Consider the following 17179-nt stretch of genomic DNA (forward strand, 5'->3'; position numbering starts at 1 on the left):
TGTGACATCGTTGTCCTCCAGCGGTGAACTCACACAGGCCTGGATTTTATCTTGCTCAGCCCCATGAGATTGTAAGTTAAGGTGTAAATGATTTGACGGAGCTCTCTTTGCAGGTTGCACCCAGATAAAACCCTCATCGGCAGTTGTGTAGTGACAGGTCAACAGGCCTCAGAGGGTGCCAGATAACAGGCACTGTCCCAAAGCTAATTTTGCCCAAATCCATCCACAGTTGGCATATTCCCAACATCGGTCTGCCAGAAACAGAATTGGGTTGTAGTTAGTCATGCAACTAAAATAAACTCAACGGATCTCATGGTGACAGTTGTAGTTAAATACTATTGTTTTGGAAGTATAGGTTTATTACAGGTGGCAGTGGCATCTGCTGCAGTAGTAATGGCTGGCTGGAACCTGTCTCTGAGGTGCAGCTGGTAAACACCTCAGTTCTGATTGAGAGCGGTCACATGGTTGACCAGAATGTGGGCCATCTGCTGTTGTTTTGCTACAAACTGCTGGTGACGATATAGCGTTGTGGACTAGCCAGCATTTCTTTCATATTATATTACTATTTATTTTCATGTTTTTCACTGTGCCAGCCAAGATATTCTCACATATGTATTTTTTAGCTCAAACATGTTTGCTTCTAGTCATTTTGAATTAGCTGGATAGAGTCATGATGGTTGATTCTCTTTTACTTCTGAATCTAAAGTTGTGTCGTCAGACTCTAGACTGCCATAAATCAGTCAAAAAAACAAGGTGTCTACATGTTGAGAATTATTTAAAAATAGACATAGCAGTAGATGTGAAGATGGAGGTATGTACAGTACACAAGTGATGTCAAAGTCAATTATATTTATATAGCACCAAATCACGACAAAGGTTACATCAAGGCACTTTCCAAGAGAAGTACACACTGACTCTTTATTCTACAGAAGCCCAACAGCCCTCATGGAGAGAAAGAGAGATGCAGAGAGAAGTGATGAACAGGAACATAGACGTGTGCATTAACAGTAAGATTAAAATTTATAGTATGTATAAAAGCTACAGTAACAACACTGACAAACAATAGGCTGGTGATGATGATGATGACAATGATGATGATAATGATGATGATAACGGTAATAATAATAATAGTAATTATAATAGTAATAATAATAATAATAATAAAAAAAAATAATAATAATAATAACCACCCTAGTAAGAGCACTGAACACAACCTTGGAGCTGTTCTTTCTTCTTAATGTTAGATACATACTCCTGCTGGGTAATCACTGACCTTGCTGTAACGACAACATGAGTACGTTCTCACGCGCGCGCGCCTTAGCGCTTCTAAATATACACGCGCGTCTCTCTCCACTCGCTTCATTCATTGCAGCTTGAGCTGCTGGAAGGACCCGAACCCACCAGGCTGGGAATAGGAGGCTTCAAACCGACACCATGAGGGGCTCCTGCCGCCCAAAAAACATACGGGACAGAGCAGGTAGGCAGCAGTTCCCGCTGAGTTCTCACTGTTGTTGTTTTTTATTTTTTTTTAAAGTATTTGTTGCCACTTTATCGGCCGTGTGCTCAGGGCGCTGCGGAGCGGCTGTGCTAGCAGTAAGTAAACAAGCCTGTGTCACGTAGACATGCTCCAGAGCTGTCAGCTCCAACCGAGGAGAGGCGGGGCGGCCTGCGACACACAGCGTTCCATTTACAACACACTTTATACCGCAAGTTTTACGGTGCAAAGAATTAGTTTGTCGCTTTGGGAATGCAAGTGATGCTTTGGTAGATGGAGTCTTCCGGTCCGCTGTCTGTGTGCAGCTGCTAGCCTGTGAGCTAATTACTGGACTGAAAGTAAACACAGGCTCGTCTCTCGTCATGTATGGTGTCAGAGAGCTCTAATCCCACCTGTATTCACTCATGAATCCCATCTGATTAAACTGTTGGATTAAGCTGATTTAGTCATTAATATGGAACTACCGGGTGGTTATTCTACCATAAAGTGTGTCAGAAAGAGAGTAAAACTCCCAACACTTCCTGTAAAGTGACGATTGTTATAAATGCAACACACTGTATGTGGTCTGTCAGTAGGTCTTGTTCCCACCAAAGTTATGCATAGAACTAATACATTAATGATGTCTTTGTTGTAAATGCATACTTCCTTTTGTAGCAGTGGATGAGACAGATTGAAAGGAGATTTCAGAAGATGTCAAATCTTTGATTCAGAATCCTGGTCTGAACTTTGTTGTGTTTGTTTGTATGTCCACCCCACTACATTTCCTGTTGTGAGAGTTCCTGTTATGAATGCTACAAACGATTTTGTGTATATGAATGGTACCTGAACCTTTGGCAATACCTTGGCATATACATAGCCCATAGTGTAATGACTCACCTTTTGTAAAACCAACCAATGGCATTGTTGTGGTTGTGTATTCTGCAGAGCCAGATCAATATTTCGTTACTCAACTGTTGTGCTGATGATTGTCACGCAGAAAAGGAAAATTCTAGTAAAGGTGTTCAGATGTAGAGATTGTTGAAGGGAGGTTTCCACTGCTGGTCTGGGAGAAGTACGTCAGAGTTGTTAAAATGAGTGGAGACTGCGGTGTTGTGACAGATGTAGATGGGATGATCAGAGCTCAGGATGGACATGTGAGGAGGATATCGTCAGCCTGTCTGCTGGCCAACATGTAGATGGGTAGGGCTCAGCAGGACAACATATTATGTGAAGTTGAACTGTTGGATTATGCATTGACAAAAAAAAAAACAGCCTTTATACTGGCAGTATGATTGTCAGTCATATTAGCTGTATGCTCCTGCTGCTTTTATAAATATCTATTTTAGATGACCCTGGCCGTGAAAGCATCATGCTAGCTTTTTTTCCTGAAGTGGGTCGTGTTAAAGACTGCAGACAGAAGAATATGCTTCACAGATCACATCCCTGAATGCACTACATGGAAGTCTGTTGCTCTCCAGGGTGTGTATCTATCTATACAGTATTCATTCCTTAGATGATGCCCGCTGCAGAAAATCAGCCTTTTCTTCACTCCCCTCATTTCTATTTTTTCCTCAGGAGTCATTGTTTTCTTCTGTTTTTATCTCAGTCCTTCCTGCTCTGAATAATCACCATAAATCTGTCGTTCTCCTCCCTGTTCCCTCACTTGCTCCCTCCCTCTCAGCGCCTCCCTCCCTGCCTGCTCTCTATCTGGGGGAAAGTTCACCCGCTCACTCAGAATCTCATTACAGGCTTCAGACGGCGCTGCAGCCTCCATGTCTATGTGTAATAATCATGCAGTGCTGGTGCGCCCACTCACTATGATCTTCCAGCAGATGATTTGTATTTAGGAGCATTTTAAGCTCAGAATTTTTACCGTTATTACCTCTTCTAGATAGGTAATGTTTTTTTTACCAGCATTGATAGCAAGATCAAACAAAACTCGTAGATTATTTTTCATAGAATGGTGGTTATACAAAAGACTGGGCTTTACCCTCAATCCCTATTTTTCCAAGACAATATCTGTCACTTGCAGATAAACGTCTCTTAAAATTAGAGTTAAACTTAGTGTAATGTGGAATACATGCAACCATCAGATTTTGGAGCTGATTCTTGCAATAACTGTCATGAGCAAAACATTTTTAATAGCTATCAAAAATGCACTGTAGACATATTTGATAAATGTAATCATTTAAAGTCATGCTTCAAGCTAAGATATATTTTTAAAATCTCTGCACCTTTCCAGTTTTTTTCATTAAAGTATTTTGGAACGATTGGATATAATTTTGACCACTATGAGGCGCCACTCTGAGCTTCATGATGATGGTGTTATAAATTTGATGCAAACAACATTCAAAAAAGCATGGACTGATAAAACTCCTCGTATTCCAAAGACTGTCGACACCCTTGTCCTCATAGTCTGCTTTGGTTCCAATTATGTGACTTGTATTTTACATAATCGTATGTTTTGATCTTTGTGTACAAGGTCATTGAAAAATGAAAGATATTTTCCATAAACTGCCCAAAACAATGTCCCTAAAGTAAATGGTTTCTTGGTATTGTACAGGAGAATGTGACTACCCTGACCTTAACTCCACCAGCAACACTTTAAATAACAAAGTCCTGCAAATCCCTGCAGTCAAGATTCTGTCATCTTTTTAAAAGTCTCCCCAAGAGTTCTAGAGAGGGAGAACTACATGTTAATGTAAATGTTACACTCTGACATGACATTGGTTTTTGGTATAAAAAGGAACAAAACTCAAGAAATTTTGCACAATATTGGAATTTATATGATAATATCCAGTGACAGAGGATATCAGGATATTAGAAAAGATCAAACCCGAAGTTGCGTTTGCTGCGTATGTATTGTTTTGTTAGTTGTTTATTTCAGTCCTTTATTAATGCTGGTGAAGCTCAAACATTTTCTATTGATGCTTACATTCCAATGTAATATGGCAATAGCAGTCAGCATTTAGTTTTATGAACTCTATGATTATCGTAATTCAGTCAGTAACAAAACAAAGACAAACAACACTAAAAATATGATTTCTGTGTCTGATTGAAAAAACATTGTACACAATCAGTAATGAGGGAGTCTTCCATCAGAATTACAGCAGTAATACTCTTCATGGACAGTCACAACTGTCTACAGTAGATGCCATGTCATGGTATCCATTCTTCTTTCAGAGCTAGTTGGATTTGCTGCCAGTCTGGAGGATGTTCAGTCCATCACGCTTGTTCGGTCACCCCACCGGTGTTCAGTGGGTTTTAGGCCAAAGGTCATGGCTGCCCAGCCCAGAACTGCTGTCTAGGAACTGGGGACAAACACATGACTCTTATGAAGTAACTGCCATTGCACCAGTGTAAGATCATCAGTCTTTAAATCCATCATATCCTGTAGTTCGTCACAATCATTATAATCTGGAGGGTAAACACACACACACACACACACACACACACACGCTTGCACCAGTGAACAGAGCGCATGCATCAGAAAACATAAAACATCGACAATCTGAAAAGTGGACACAAATATCTGCATTCTCTAGGTGGTCCCAGGTGATAGTGAAGTAACACTCACCCTCTTGCAAGTTACAGCTGGAGTAGTTTTGTTGCTCTGGTCCGGGTACAGAAAGGAGCCTGACTGCTCCAAGCTACAGGGCAGACCCAAATATTTGGTACATCACAGCTGCTGAGGTTTTCATGAGAGTAATTCAGGGCACATCCAACATATGCAACATTACCACTCATTCCAAGATGAGTTGAGTTGTCAGGAAGGTATAGTCTTCAGAGGAGAGAGTAGTGATACCAGACAAACTCAGTGCTGACATCACGCAGCGCATCCACTCCTCTCATCTAGGAGTTGAAGGATGTCTCAGGCGTGCTAAAGAGTGTGTTTATTGGCAAGGGATGAATGAGTGCATAAAGACTTTCATCTCAAAATGTGACATATGCAGGTCGGTAGATCCTAAGCAACAGAGGGAAACACTGCATCCTCATGACATGACACACAGACCCTGGGCCAAAGTGGGAACTGACTTGTTTTCATTTCATAACAAGGACTATTTGATAACAGTTGACTACTATTCACACTTCTGGGAAGTAGATTATCTACCTGACACTAAGAGCAGTACAGTTATCAGAAAGTTGAAAGCTCATTTTGCACGACAAGGAATACCAGATGTAGTCATTTCTGATAATGGACCACAATATGCCTCACAGGAGTTTAAGAGGTTTAGCCAACTGTGGGAATTTGAACACAGAACATCTTCACCAGGATACGCTCAGAGCAAAGGGAAAGCAGGGTCTGCAGTGAAAACAGCCAAAGCTGCAGCAGCTTGACAAGATCCATATCTAGCCATATTAGATCATCGCAATACCCCGAGCCAAGGTGTTAATACAAGCCCAGCACAGAGACTTTTGAGCAGGAGGACCAGGACACTTCTTCCTGTCAAAGACATTCTGTTAGTGCCTAAGGTAACAGACAACACACAAGGACTCATAGAAAACAGACATAGACAAGAGAAATATTACAACCGCACAGCGAAGGACATGGACACTCTTGTAAGAGTACAAGAGTAAGGTGATTAAATCTGTAAGTCACAGATCTTGTGAAGTCAAAATGGAGTCTGGAGGTGTTTTGAGGAGAAACCGCCGTCATCCTAGACGCAACTACGGTACACCAGATACACACACACAACAGGAACTGTGTTATACACGCTACAAGACGTGGTGAAACAGGTTCAAGTAGGAGACCAGAAAACTGTCACTACACGGTCAGGTCGTCAGGTTATTAGACCCCATTACCCGAGAGACTATTGTGAGTGATAACATGGTAGTTTGACAGGCTACACATGATTGTGAGAAAAGGACAAGGTGTGTAATAAGTAATGTTAATGATGTGCTATGTTGATGTGTTGTACCAAGAAAACAGGACAAAAGGAACTTTTTATGTATAATGTCATTGTTAAAACTTTGGTGTAAGAGAAAGAAAATACCAATGTTAAGTTGCACTGTAACCCACTGAGGTGATTTTGATTTATGATGCTTCGAAGTAATTTTTCCTGTTAAGGATGGACTTTATGCTTTATGTTGAGAATTATTTAATTTTGAAGAAAGAATGTAACTTCAAGAAAAAAAGGAAAGATGTTACAATATGATTGTAGTTCTTGTATGGGTTGTCCTGAGGACACATTTGAATGTAACAACACTGTGTGTGATGCGCTGAAAACTAACAGAAATGCATGTACTGAGAGTGTAAAGAGAATTTCCCCTCTGGGGATCAATAAAAGTTTGAATTGAATTATTGAATTATAACACTGCTGTGAACAGAGATGCAGTAGAGCGCATGTGTTGTAACCCGGCTGCTCAATAAAGATTACAAGTAAGCATGGATATTGCTCTAACCGTCCATTCTGTATAGTTTAGTGTTAGGACAAACAGAACAGAATGAAACAAAAGCAATTTAAGATAAAGAGAAGTTGTCGTTTGTTTGTTTTTTGTTAAAATGAACGAAAAACAAATGTGCTTTCAAATCAGATCAGTATGTATTTCTATATGGCAATATGTGAACATTTTGTCCTCAAAGTTGATGTGTTCAAAGCAAGAAAAATTGACAAGTGTAAAGATGTAAGCGAGTTTGCCGAGGGCCAAATTGTGATAGCTATATGACTGGGTCAGAGCAGATAGTGTGGGGTGTTCCTGTCTGCAGTAAGGATTTATCAAAACAGTTCCAAGGAAGAAGCAGTGTTGAACTGGCGACAGGGTGAGGGACGATGGAGTCTGCCCTGTTTGTTGTGAGTCAACAAACAAGCTACTATAGTTCAGATTGGTGAAGAAGTTAATACTGGGTCTGGTAGAACAGTGTCAGAATACACCAAGATTCACGGTTTGTTGTGTATGGAGCTGCACAGAGACAGAACAGTCAGGGTGACTCCTGTCTACTGTTGAAGAGCCAACAATGAGCCTGTGAGTGTCAGAACTGGACTACAGAGCAACAGAAGGTGGTCTAGTCTGATGAATCACATTTACTCTTACAGCCCTTGGATCGATGGGCCTTTCTTAAGAAGGAAACTCATGGCACCAGGACGCACTGTGGGGAAAAAAGGCAAGCCAACAAAGGCAGTGTGAGGCTTTGGGCAATGTTCTGCTGTGGAAGTTGATTTGACATGTTTGCCTACCAAGTCATGGTGTAGCTTCTTCAGCATGCTCCCCCCCGCCACAAAGCAAAAATGGTTCGGAAGTGGTTGTAGGTGCTGATTTTGTCTTCCAGTCTCCCAATTTACAGGACTTAAAGATCTGCTGTTTGTCTTTCTGCCAGATCCCACAGCATCCCCTCAGAGGGCTGGTTGACTGCATTTCTCAAAGGGTCAGGACTGTTTTAGCAGTAGGAAGGGGACCAATACAATATGATACAAGTGATCATAATGTTATGGCTAATTGTTGTAAGTGGCATTATTGTACCCTGATTTTTAAAGCGAGCACACAGTGCCACCTAGCGGCTGTGACTCTACATTGTGTCAGGCTGACAAACTTAAAAACACCGCAGACTACTAAAAGTCCGTATGTTTAGATCAGGATGAAGATATGATATATTGGATATATAAATTTGGTATTAGTCAGGTACCTTAAATGAATATAGTTGGTGTAAGAGAAGAGGATGCAAAGGACAGGGTTAGATGGAGGCAATTGATTCTCTGTGGTGACCCCTGAAGGGAAAAGCCGAAAGGAAAAGAAGACCTTAAACGAATATCCAATGGTTTAATAATAGAGTAGTCACTTAGCAGTATAGTGCAAGGCTCTGTGGTTAGCTTTTTGAAAATGATGATTGTCCATTTTTTTTATTGTTACTGTACTGTAAACAGGAATTCAAACTGAGATATTTACCTGGTAACTAAACCCGCGACTGGACCAAATGATGACATTTTACCCAAATATGATCCTTGACAAAATAAGAAATGGATAATTTTCAGCATGGATAATTATTATTAACATTTAGAATCAATGCGTTTATCATCAGTAGTGTAGGAGTTATCAGGAAAACTGATTTCCCATTACAGTCATTATGTCAGTTATATATTAGGCACCCATGTTTTACTCTGCAAGCTTCAATTGTATATGGTGGAGGACCACTATGTGCAGATGTTATATGAAATGTGAGATGTTTTGATAGGTCTTTATTGTTACTTGGCATGTGGTAATATTACTGTGTTTACAGGAGAGCAGCTGGAAAACTGTTAAGTCTAAAAGCTTAGGAGCAGGATTCAAATCAATTTACCATGACAAATGAAGTAGGGGTCATTTTAAGAGAAGAGTCAGTTCAAGAGTGCATCTGAGGTGAAAAGATTGTCAGATTGAATGATGAAGGTGAAAATTAGGGTGTCGTGTATAATATGATTAGGGGTTATGCTCCACAGGTAGGATGTGAACTGGAGGAGAACAAGAAATTCTGGATGTAGGTAGAAGAAGTTAGCGGGAACATTCCGGAGACGGAGAGACTTGTGCTTGGTGCAGATTAAAATGCACTTGTTGGGGAAGAAAAGAGGGGAAGTGATGGGGAAGTTTGGCATCCAGGAACAAAACTGGTAAAAAATGTTTTTAAAAGGCCCCAACTTGTTCAATTAAGTCAGTAAATGATCCAGAATCGGCATCTGTACTCAACATCCACTTCTACACACAACTTCACCAAAAAAAATCAAAATGTACAGTATATTTGAACATGAATATTTTTCATAATTTTAAATCCTTCTTGGTGAAATAACACATTTAATCTACAGAGGAGTTACTGGTAGTGCACCTGTGGGAGTGTGTCCTGAACTTGTTGTTTTAATTGTGCTGATTCGATAACGTTTAGTGAACACGAGCTCCGAACGCTGAGCATGCGCTCATTATCACCGATCTAGCTCTCCTATTGGTTGCAGTATCTGTATACTCTTCTCTGATTGGCTCAACATTCTGCTGCATTCACTGCCCATGTGTGCTGCATGTGGTCAGAAACTTTGTTTTTCTCTTAACTCTGCTTTTCTCCTGCTTCTTTTTGCTCACTCACTGCGGATTACGGTAATATACTAAAAAAAAAAGATTTTCCTAGAAAACGTGTCTGACTTCTATTTATGTTCTGGATCTACGTGTGGCAATGATTTGAAGAATTGTTTTTGTTGCAGTTACACCTGTGAAGGTTCAGTAAACAACTGGAGGACCTTACAAAATAATCAGAAACCCGCAAACAACAAAATACACATTGTAAAAGAGGACTAAGGCATCAACACAATACAGTATATCTAAAGAAGAGTCTCTGCAAGTATTGATACACGTTTACATCTTCTTTAGTTTATAAAATGATAGAAAGACCTACGTGTGTTCTCTATGTAGTCAACATTTGCCATGACCTGCACTCACCGTTTCAATCTATATTACTAGAAGAGGGAAAAACCAAATAGTAGACACCTTATTCGTATCACAACATACCCTTCCAGTCTTAAAACATCTGCTTACGAGCCAATTAAATTAGAGTTGGAAACAAAAATGATAAACAATTCAGACGTGAACACAATAATCACACATTAACCCTTATTAAATGCTGTTTAGCCTGCATTTCAGCATTTCATTCAATCGCCTGGTTGTTTTGCGCCTCCGTGGCGTTGCGCTCCTTCTCCAGTCGTTACGGTAACGAGAGCCCGCTGCGTCTCAGCTGACCTCCCCCCGGTCTGCAGAATCAGACGGGCGGTGCAGGAGCTCGACATCTCAATGTGTCCCTAGCAGCGCAACATCCAACATCCGTGATGTTAGACAACGAGGAGTTCATTGTGGAGCCTTCCCCCCGGGAACTCACCCAGAACCCGCTCAGGAAGATCTGGATGCCGTGCAAAAACGGCCACATTGCGCAGAGACGAGGTGAGAGGTTCAGGTTCTGCAAAGTGCCGCAAAGGATGTGACCCGGACGTGATGCAGGGCATCTTTCAACATGTTTTCTGCTGCGAACACATTTCATTTCAACCGTGTTATCCTAAACCTGACTTTTGACCACGTATGGATTCCATTTGGCAACATTTACTCGCCGTTGTTTCAGATGTGGCGCATTTAAAAAGCCGAACATCGATCCTCGCCGTTGGGTTCTTGGTGTTGCATCATGCTCGCCGTACCTGGTCGGTTTTCACCAGTGTCATGTCACATGCAATGAATTCAATTATTGGCTGAGATTAAGCTGACCACATGACGCACGCATGACACGAAGGCATCGGGTTCCCCAGCGATCCCACTCCAGTAGTGTAGGTGTCAGCCTGTGGCGTGGCCGTGGGACCGTGCAGCTGTGGTGGAATCAGCTGGTTGTCTTCTCTCCGTCTCTCTGCGGGTCATCTCGTTTCTGCTGAGTCAATCTCTGCAGGCTCCTCTGTTAAAACAGACTGCAGACACTCTGATCCAGCGTCTGACACTGGAACGCTGGCTTTCCTCAACCTCCTCCAAGAGGAGCAGCAAATCTCCAGCAATCAAGTCTGACATCAAATGTGACATCATATATATTATTAATACAGTTCAATATGTTTGCCTTTAAGTGTTTTGTCAGAATCTAATGTGCTCTGATTTACAGTAAACTTAGAAAGAACCTTACATGTTTCTGCTCATTCTGTCATGATGTTGTTTTCCAACAAATGTTTTACTTATAAATATTTACAGCTGAAAAAAAAAATCTTCAGAAATAAAATTATCATTTAAATGTATGTGAAGAGCTTTTAATCCACTAAAAATATTGTGTTTCTCTGTTTATCTCTGACAGTATGTATGACAAATTGTCCAACCCTCATTGTTACCGTTGGACTTCCAGCCAGAGGGAAGACATACATTTCCAAGAAGCTCACACGGTATCTAAATTGGATCGGTGTACCTACCAAAGGTAGCTGTTACAACACAATCACACTCATATTTTACATATTAATGTGGTGTGCAAACCAGTTATACTCTCTTTAAAAAATAAACCTTCAACAGAGTTCAATGTTGGCCAGTACCGGAGAGAGTGTTTGAAGACCTATAAGTCTTTTGAGTTCTTCCGGCCAGATAATGAGGAAGGTCTAAAAATCAGACGGTAAGTCTGCGCTGCCTTCACTTGCTGTCAGCTCAGTTAGCATAGAGACAGCCAGAATTCTCTGCCCACTGAAAATAAGAAGTGGGGAGCCCATCTGTGAAATCACACTGAAGTCAAATAATGAAAAAATGGGTATAAATGGAATGTACGTTACCACGACGTGGATACGTCAGTAGATGAGATGACAAATTTTAGTTCTGTCAGTTATTCTGAAGCCATTGGCAAAAAAAGGTTCTTAGAATCTGGGACCGCCTTATATTTTTTATTCTGAAATGAAAGCATAGTCCACATTAATTTTCTTTTTGCTGGCCAGTTTCCCTAGAGATTCTGAAGTCAGATTTACTTGGTATGCATTATCATGGATTGTGAACACAGATTTTGGAATTCAGAATTATCATGTGAATATGATTTGTAGTTTTGAAAAGCTTGTGTTACCAGTGACTGTGTCTGCCATCTGTCCACAGTCAGTGCGCTATGGCGGCATTAAATGATGTCCGGCAGTACCTGAGTGTTGAAGGAGGACAGGTGGCGGTGAGTCTTAAATGCTGGTCCTGTTAGTTAATGATCAAAATGTCATGTGATCTAAAGGGCTGCATAAGGATTGGTTTTCCTGCTGTCTCAGGTCTTTGATGCCACAAATACAACAAGAGAAAGAAGAGAGACCATCGTCAAGTTTGCTGAGCAGAATGGGTTCAAGGTAATTTAAAAAAGGTGTGTGTTGCATCCAACAAGTGACTTTGACTTGAAGACAACTAAGGTTGTCCTGTTTTTTCGTTAATCCAGGTATTTTTTGTGGAGTCTGTGTGTGAGGACCCAGATGTTATTGCACAAAATATAGTGGTAAGCTCTGTCTCATTTTATTCTTTGAGTTTCAAAACAACAAGTGAAGGAGTAGACGATATGTTGTTTCATTATGAAAAAATTACGTATTTCATTTGTATTCAAATTTGTTAATAATTTGTGACCTTTATATTAACAAAGAAAGAAAGGTTGTTGCATTGACAGCCCATTTCCAACAGATATAAACATTTTTGCATAAATAAAACGCATATAAAAACAGAAACAATACATCTACACAACAAGCAGCCCGAGTACAATGGACTGATAAAGAAACAACCACGCTGCTTTACTTCATGAAAATGTCAGAATGAAGAAAAACTCAATTTCTTTTTACCTCTGCTCACTTCGTCTGTCTGTAGCAAGTTAAATTGGGCAGCCCAGATTACATCCACTGCAACACAGAGGAAGCTGTCGAAGACTTTATGAAGAGAATCAAGTGTTATGAGTCCTCTTATCAGCCTCTGGACGAGATTCTGGACAGGTAAGGATACACAAAATGATGTCCTTCAAACAAAGGAACCTCCTGAAGATCAGAAATGGTTGACTTGTCTCTCCTGCTCCAGGGATCTATCCTATATAAAAATCATGGATGTGGGCCGCCGGTACCTGGTGAATCGCGTTCTCGACCACATCCAGAGCCGAATCGTCTATTACCTGATGAACATCCACATCACTCCAAGGTCTATCTACCTGTGCCGCCATGGTGAAAGCGACCTGAACATCAAGGGACGGATTGGAGGAGACTCTGGATTGTCTTCCCGAGGAAAAGAGGTGTCGATATATATATTTAATGTATTCTCTCTGAGATTCTTCACATGTAAATGCAGCCTAAAATATGTGTGTATGGTTGTGGAGAGGTGTCATTATTTTGTTAAGATGGATTCAAAGCAAATTAACACTTCATCTTCTAGTTTGCCAAACATCTGAGGAAATTTCTTCAGGACCAGAACATCAAGGATCTAAAAGTGTGGACCAGCCAGATGAAGAGAACCATCCAGACAGCAGAATCCCTGGGGGTGCCATATGAGCAGTGGAAGTCTCTAAATGAAATAGATGCTGTATGTTGATTTCTGCATTCATCAAAGTTAACACCATTTACAGCATTTTCAGCTGAATGAGTGCATCTTTTACCTGCTCAAAAGGGTGTGTGTGAGGAAATGATGTATGAAGAGATCCAAGAGCATTACCCACTGGAGTTTGCACTAAGAGATCAAGACAAGTACCGCTACCGCTATCCTAAAGGAGAGGTGAGAACCATTCATTCAGATATGTCCTCATTCAGTTCAAATGATTAGCATCTGTTCAACCGATAAACTACGTGGAGTGGGCTGATGTCTTACAGAAGGCACCAAAAACTAATTTGATTTTAAAAAAATACTAAAGGAAATGATCTAAAAATGCGTCGGAGTCAGTTGAGCTTCAAGTTTGTTTTTGCTCACAAAAACGTTTTCTGGAAACTCAGAGGAATAAAGACTGTTCAGTGCACTGTTCAATCCGTACCTACATCTCCAGTGACACATTTTTTCTGTTGTGAACTAACTAAATGCTCAAACCTAGTGGATTAAGTTGTTTGTTCTGGAAAGTGTGCGTCCCTGACTGGTCTGTTGTTCCCATCAGTCTTATGAGGACCTGGTGCAGCGGCTGGAGCCGGTGATGATGGAGCTGGAGAGGCAGGAGAACGTTCTGGTCATTTGCCACCAGGCTGTTATGCGTTGTTTTCTCGCGTATTTCCTGGACAAGACGGCAGGTATGAAGGACTTGTGGTCCATGATGACAAAACATGGCATGGAAAACGACTGTGATCCCTCTGCAACCTAATGTAAAGTGGTTTGATGCTGATATAAACGAATCAAGATGTTTTGTAATTTTCTCTGTCTGCCTTCACAGTGGAGTTGCCCTATCTTAATTGCCCTTTGCACACGGTGTTGAAATTGACCCCCATGGCTTATGGTGAGAATTTCCAGCTGTATATTGGAATTTGATCATCCTTTTTTAAATTGTCCTGTTTTTGTCTCAAAGGACAACTATTTTGTGCTTTTTGAAATATTCTCATTTGCAATCTAATGACGTTGTGACAAAGTTATCTCTGCCGGTTGTATTAATAATCCTTTTTTTTTTTTTCCCTCAATGCAGGGTGTAAAGTAGAGTCTATCTATTTAGGTGTGGACTGTGTGAACACACACAGAGATAGACCAGAGGTGGGTATCACAGACAGCAAACAGCAGTGTCTTTCAGCAGATGACAACTTGAATCTGATTCAGGTGTAATCAGTCTCAACATAGTGACTCCATCAGGAGAATGTCTCAGTAAAATCAGAAGGGCCCTTCTTTAATGGTTTCTGTAGAGTCTTCCATCATTTTAGTTTACATCTCCTTCTGGACTCAGCACTCCATGGGTCCAGCAGTCCGTGCTCATCCTATACACTCCGCAGAGGAATCCATGTTCAGTTTACATCCACTGGTAATCCCTGATAGCGCCAAAATCCTCTGAAGCATCTCCTAGCACTGACATGTGACATGTCGTACCTCCATCTTGTCAGCAGTCATTTTATACTTGTTTTCATTTCATTGTGTATCGACTTAGTGTGTGTCTGAGGTTGGGTTATTTTGGTCGGGTTCTCTTCTATGGTGGCCTTGAGTTTACTTGAGAAGATACACGCAATGATATGATAACACGCAAAACATCATCACGAAAGTATGATCACGCACCAGAACTGCTCTACAAACACAATAAACATTTGCATGAAAAATATTTCACTGAAAAGAAACACTAACAAACTTTTAGTTTAAATGTTCTAAGTAAATGATTCAGAGGTGGATTATCAACAATCTGCAAGTATTTGTAACACTTCAATCATGTAGTGATAGAATGAACGGGAAATTAAAGGTTTATTGATCATTTTATTGCTTACAAAAACGTAGTCACAGCATATTAATCACTTCTAAGTGTTACTTAAACTGTTCGCATGATAATGAAGATTACACTGTTTTGTGTTGTATACTTTTTTCATGTCTCTCGTATAACATGACTGATCTTTAACTACGTATGTGTACAATCGACATGAGACCAATACACTTCATGTTGACATAGATTTTTGTTGCATATGTAATGTGAATATTTTTTAAATAAACATTGTCATGTTGTCTGTTAACTCATTTAGTACTGTTGCGTTGTAATCTGTCAATCCTTCACTAGACTGGCATTGAAATAAAGGTTTACAGCTTTAAATGATCTCAGATGTTAGTTGGGTATTGGATAACAGATTTACATCATTTCATAAATGTACTTTTTTTCACATATGAACATAAAAATCTGATTAAAGACATTCTCTTGTTACTGTTCCCTGTAATATCAATGATTTTCTGTTGTCAAAGTTTATCTGCACTCTGGTAATGTGTCTGGAGGTACAAAAATACATTTACCACATGTCAGTGGAGATGAAGTTCTTGGTGAACTAGTTGTCAAATGTTACCTGTCTTGATTGATGAACACCTATTTTAAATTAATCATTGATGGCTCTAACACAGTATGAGCATATTTCCATAACTAAGAATTTCTCTGCCGTCATTTAATAACTATGTAGCTATGCCTGAAAGACCAATTCTTCTGCTCTAAATGTCTTTAATTGTATCAGTCTTTTTACTGATCTATGAATATAAGGGAACTGGATGAGCAAAAATAAACACGAAATGACATACAGTTAATTTCAGATTCTAATCCATCCTCTCATCACCATTTCAGAATGTGAATGTGCAGCGCACCACAGACGACGCTCTGCAAACTGTCCCAGCTCACTTCTGATCCTCTGCACTGAAACCTTGTTTTACAATCTTAGGACCTCCAGCAGCATAATGGGATGGTGCTGTCCCACTGCCAACATGTCCGCTGCATCTCTGGCAAAAGGACAATATTCCCAGTCTCAAACTGCAAAGCACTTTCACTCGGTCCATTTTTCTACATCTGTTGTTGTGGACTTTACTTTCCTGCTGTAGCTTAATCTGTGAGGAAAACTAAAGGGAAATGCCAATATTTGTGATTGTCTGTTACTGTTCAAACAACATCTGTGGTTATATTTAATAGCTTCTACATAATGCGTGCAATGCATATTGATGTTTGCTTCCTGTATTCTGAAGATAATTTCACTGTATAAAAGATAAGTTTCATAAGCCCCAAAATACACGAGGATACTGTAACTAATCAAAGTCCTTTATCCTTAACTGGTGGGTATTTTTAATGTTTTGACTTGCTATTTGCTAAATTAGACAAAGGATGTAGCCACTAGTCCTGGTTAATCTGCCAAGGAAATATTTCTGAGGTGCAGATGAAAGTCATACACCACAGAGTTGAAATGGCATCTTGCATAAAGTGACAAGTTGCTCTCAAATCTAAAATTTGAAAATAAGCCCATCTTCATGACGGTAGAACCTCATGGGATTTGGGATCAACTTTGTGGACTTTTTCAAGGACAATGCACTGACAAATCTTTAACTCCAAATTTGCACACTTGAACAGGCAGCATTTTATAATTATCTTATAAATGATCGCCAATTTGGATAAACATTAAGATACTGAAGAGTTGTACAGACATTATTGTTTTATCTATAATTCAATGTATTGTGGAGTTTTGTTTGATATCTTGGTACAATTCCTATAATATACATTTGATACTGTTTTATGTACTGAAAGTATTTCAAAATGCCTTGCTTGTGGTGATGATCATCCTCAATAAACCATGAAGTGTGAGCCCTGCTGTCTGTGTTTCATAACCTCACAATGCCAAAACAGATTGA

The 17179-nt window shown here is 40.1% G+C and overlaps 1 protein-coding gene across 3 annotated transcripts; it reads left to right on the forward strand.

Annotated features, from left to right (window-relative positions):
• Window positions 1–1377: 1377 nt before the first annotated feature.
• pfkfb4b (6-phosphofructo-2-kinase/fructose-2,6-biphosphatase 4b) lies at window positions 1378–17131 on the forward strand. 3 transcript variants are annotated; one of them, XM_068314532.1, is made up of 14 exons: window positions 10161–10363; window positions 11244–11360; window positions 11453–11549; window positions 12014–12080; window positions 12172–12246; window positions 12333–12389; window positions 12749–12870; window positions 12953–13160; window positions 13301–13447; window positions 13532–13636; window positions 14007–14136; window positions 14277–14339; window positions 14523–14587; window positions 16131–17131. In XM_068314532.1, the coding sequence occupies exons 1-14, from the start codon at window positions 10252–10254 to the stop codon at window positions 16188–16190; spliced, it is 1425 nt and encodes a 474-aa protein (XP_068170633.1). In that variant the 5' UTR covers window positions 10161–10251; the 3' UTR covers window positions 16191–17131. The 3 variants fall into 3 exon arrangements, with proteins under 3 accessions (XP_068170634.1, XP_068170633.1, XP_068170632.1); XM_068314533.1 differs by lacking the exons at window positions 10161–10363; window positions 16131–17131 and adding an exon at window positions 1378–1477 and having other exon boundaries at window positions 14523–15723; XM_068314531.1 differs by lacking the exon at window positions 16131–17131 and having other exon boundaries at window positions 14523–15723.
• Window positions 17132–17179: the final 48 nt, after the last annotated feature.

Source organism: Antennarius striatus, chromosome 5 (assembly GCF_040054535.1).
Source record: "Antennarius striatus isolate MH-2024 chromosome 5, ASM4005453v1, whole genome shotgun sequence".
NCBI classification, from domain to species: domain Eukaryota; kingdom Metazoa; phylum Chordata; class Actinopteri; order Lophiiformes; family Antennariidae; genus Antennarius; species Antennarius striatus.

Bases quoted from the DNA above. Each gene is read 5' to 3' on its own strand.
- pfkfb4b (XM_068314531.1), top strand. From the start codon at position 10,252: ATGTTAGACAACGAGGAGTTCATTGTGGAGCCTTCCCCCCGGGAACTC. The intron at 12,247-12,332 runs GTAATTTAAAAA...TCGTTAATCCAG, and splicing joins CTGAGCAGAATGGGTTCAAG to GTATTTTTTGTGGAGTCTGT. The intron at 13,161-13,300 runs GTGTCGATATAT...TTCATCTTCTAG, and splicing joins TGTCTTCCCGAGGAAAAGAG to TTTGCCAAACATCTGAGGAA.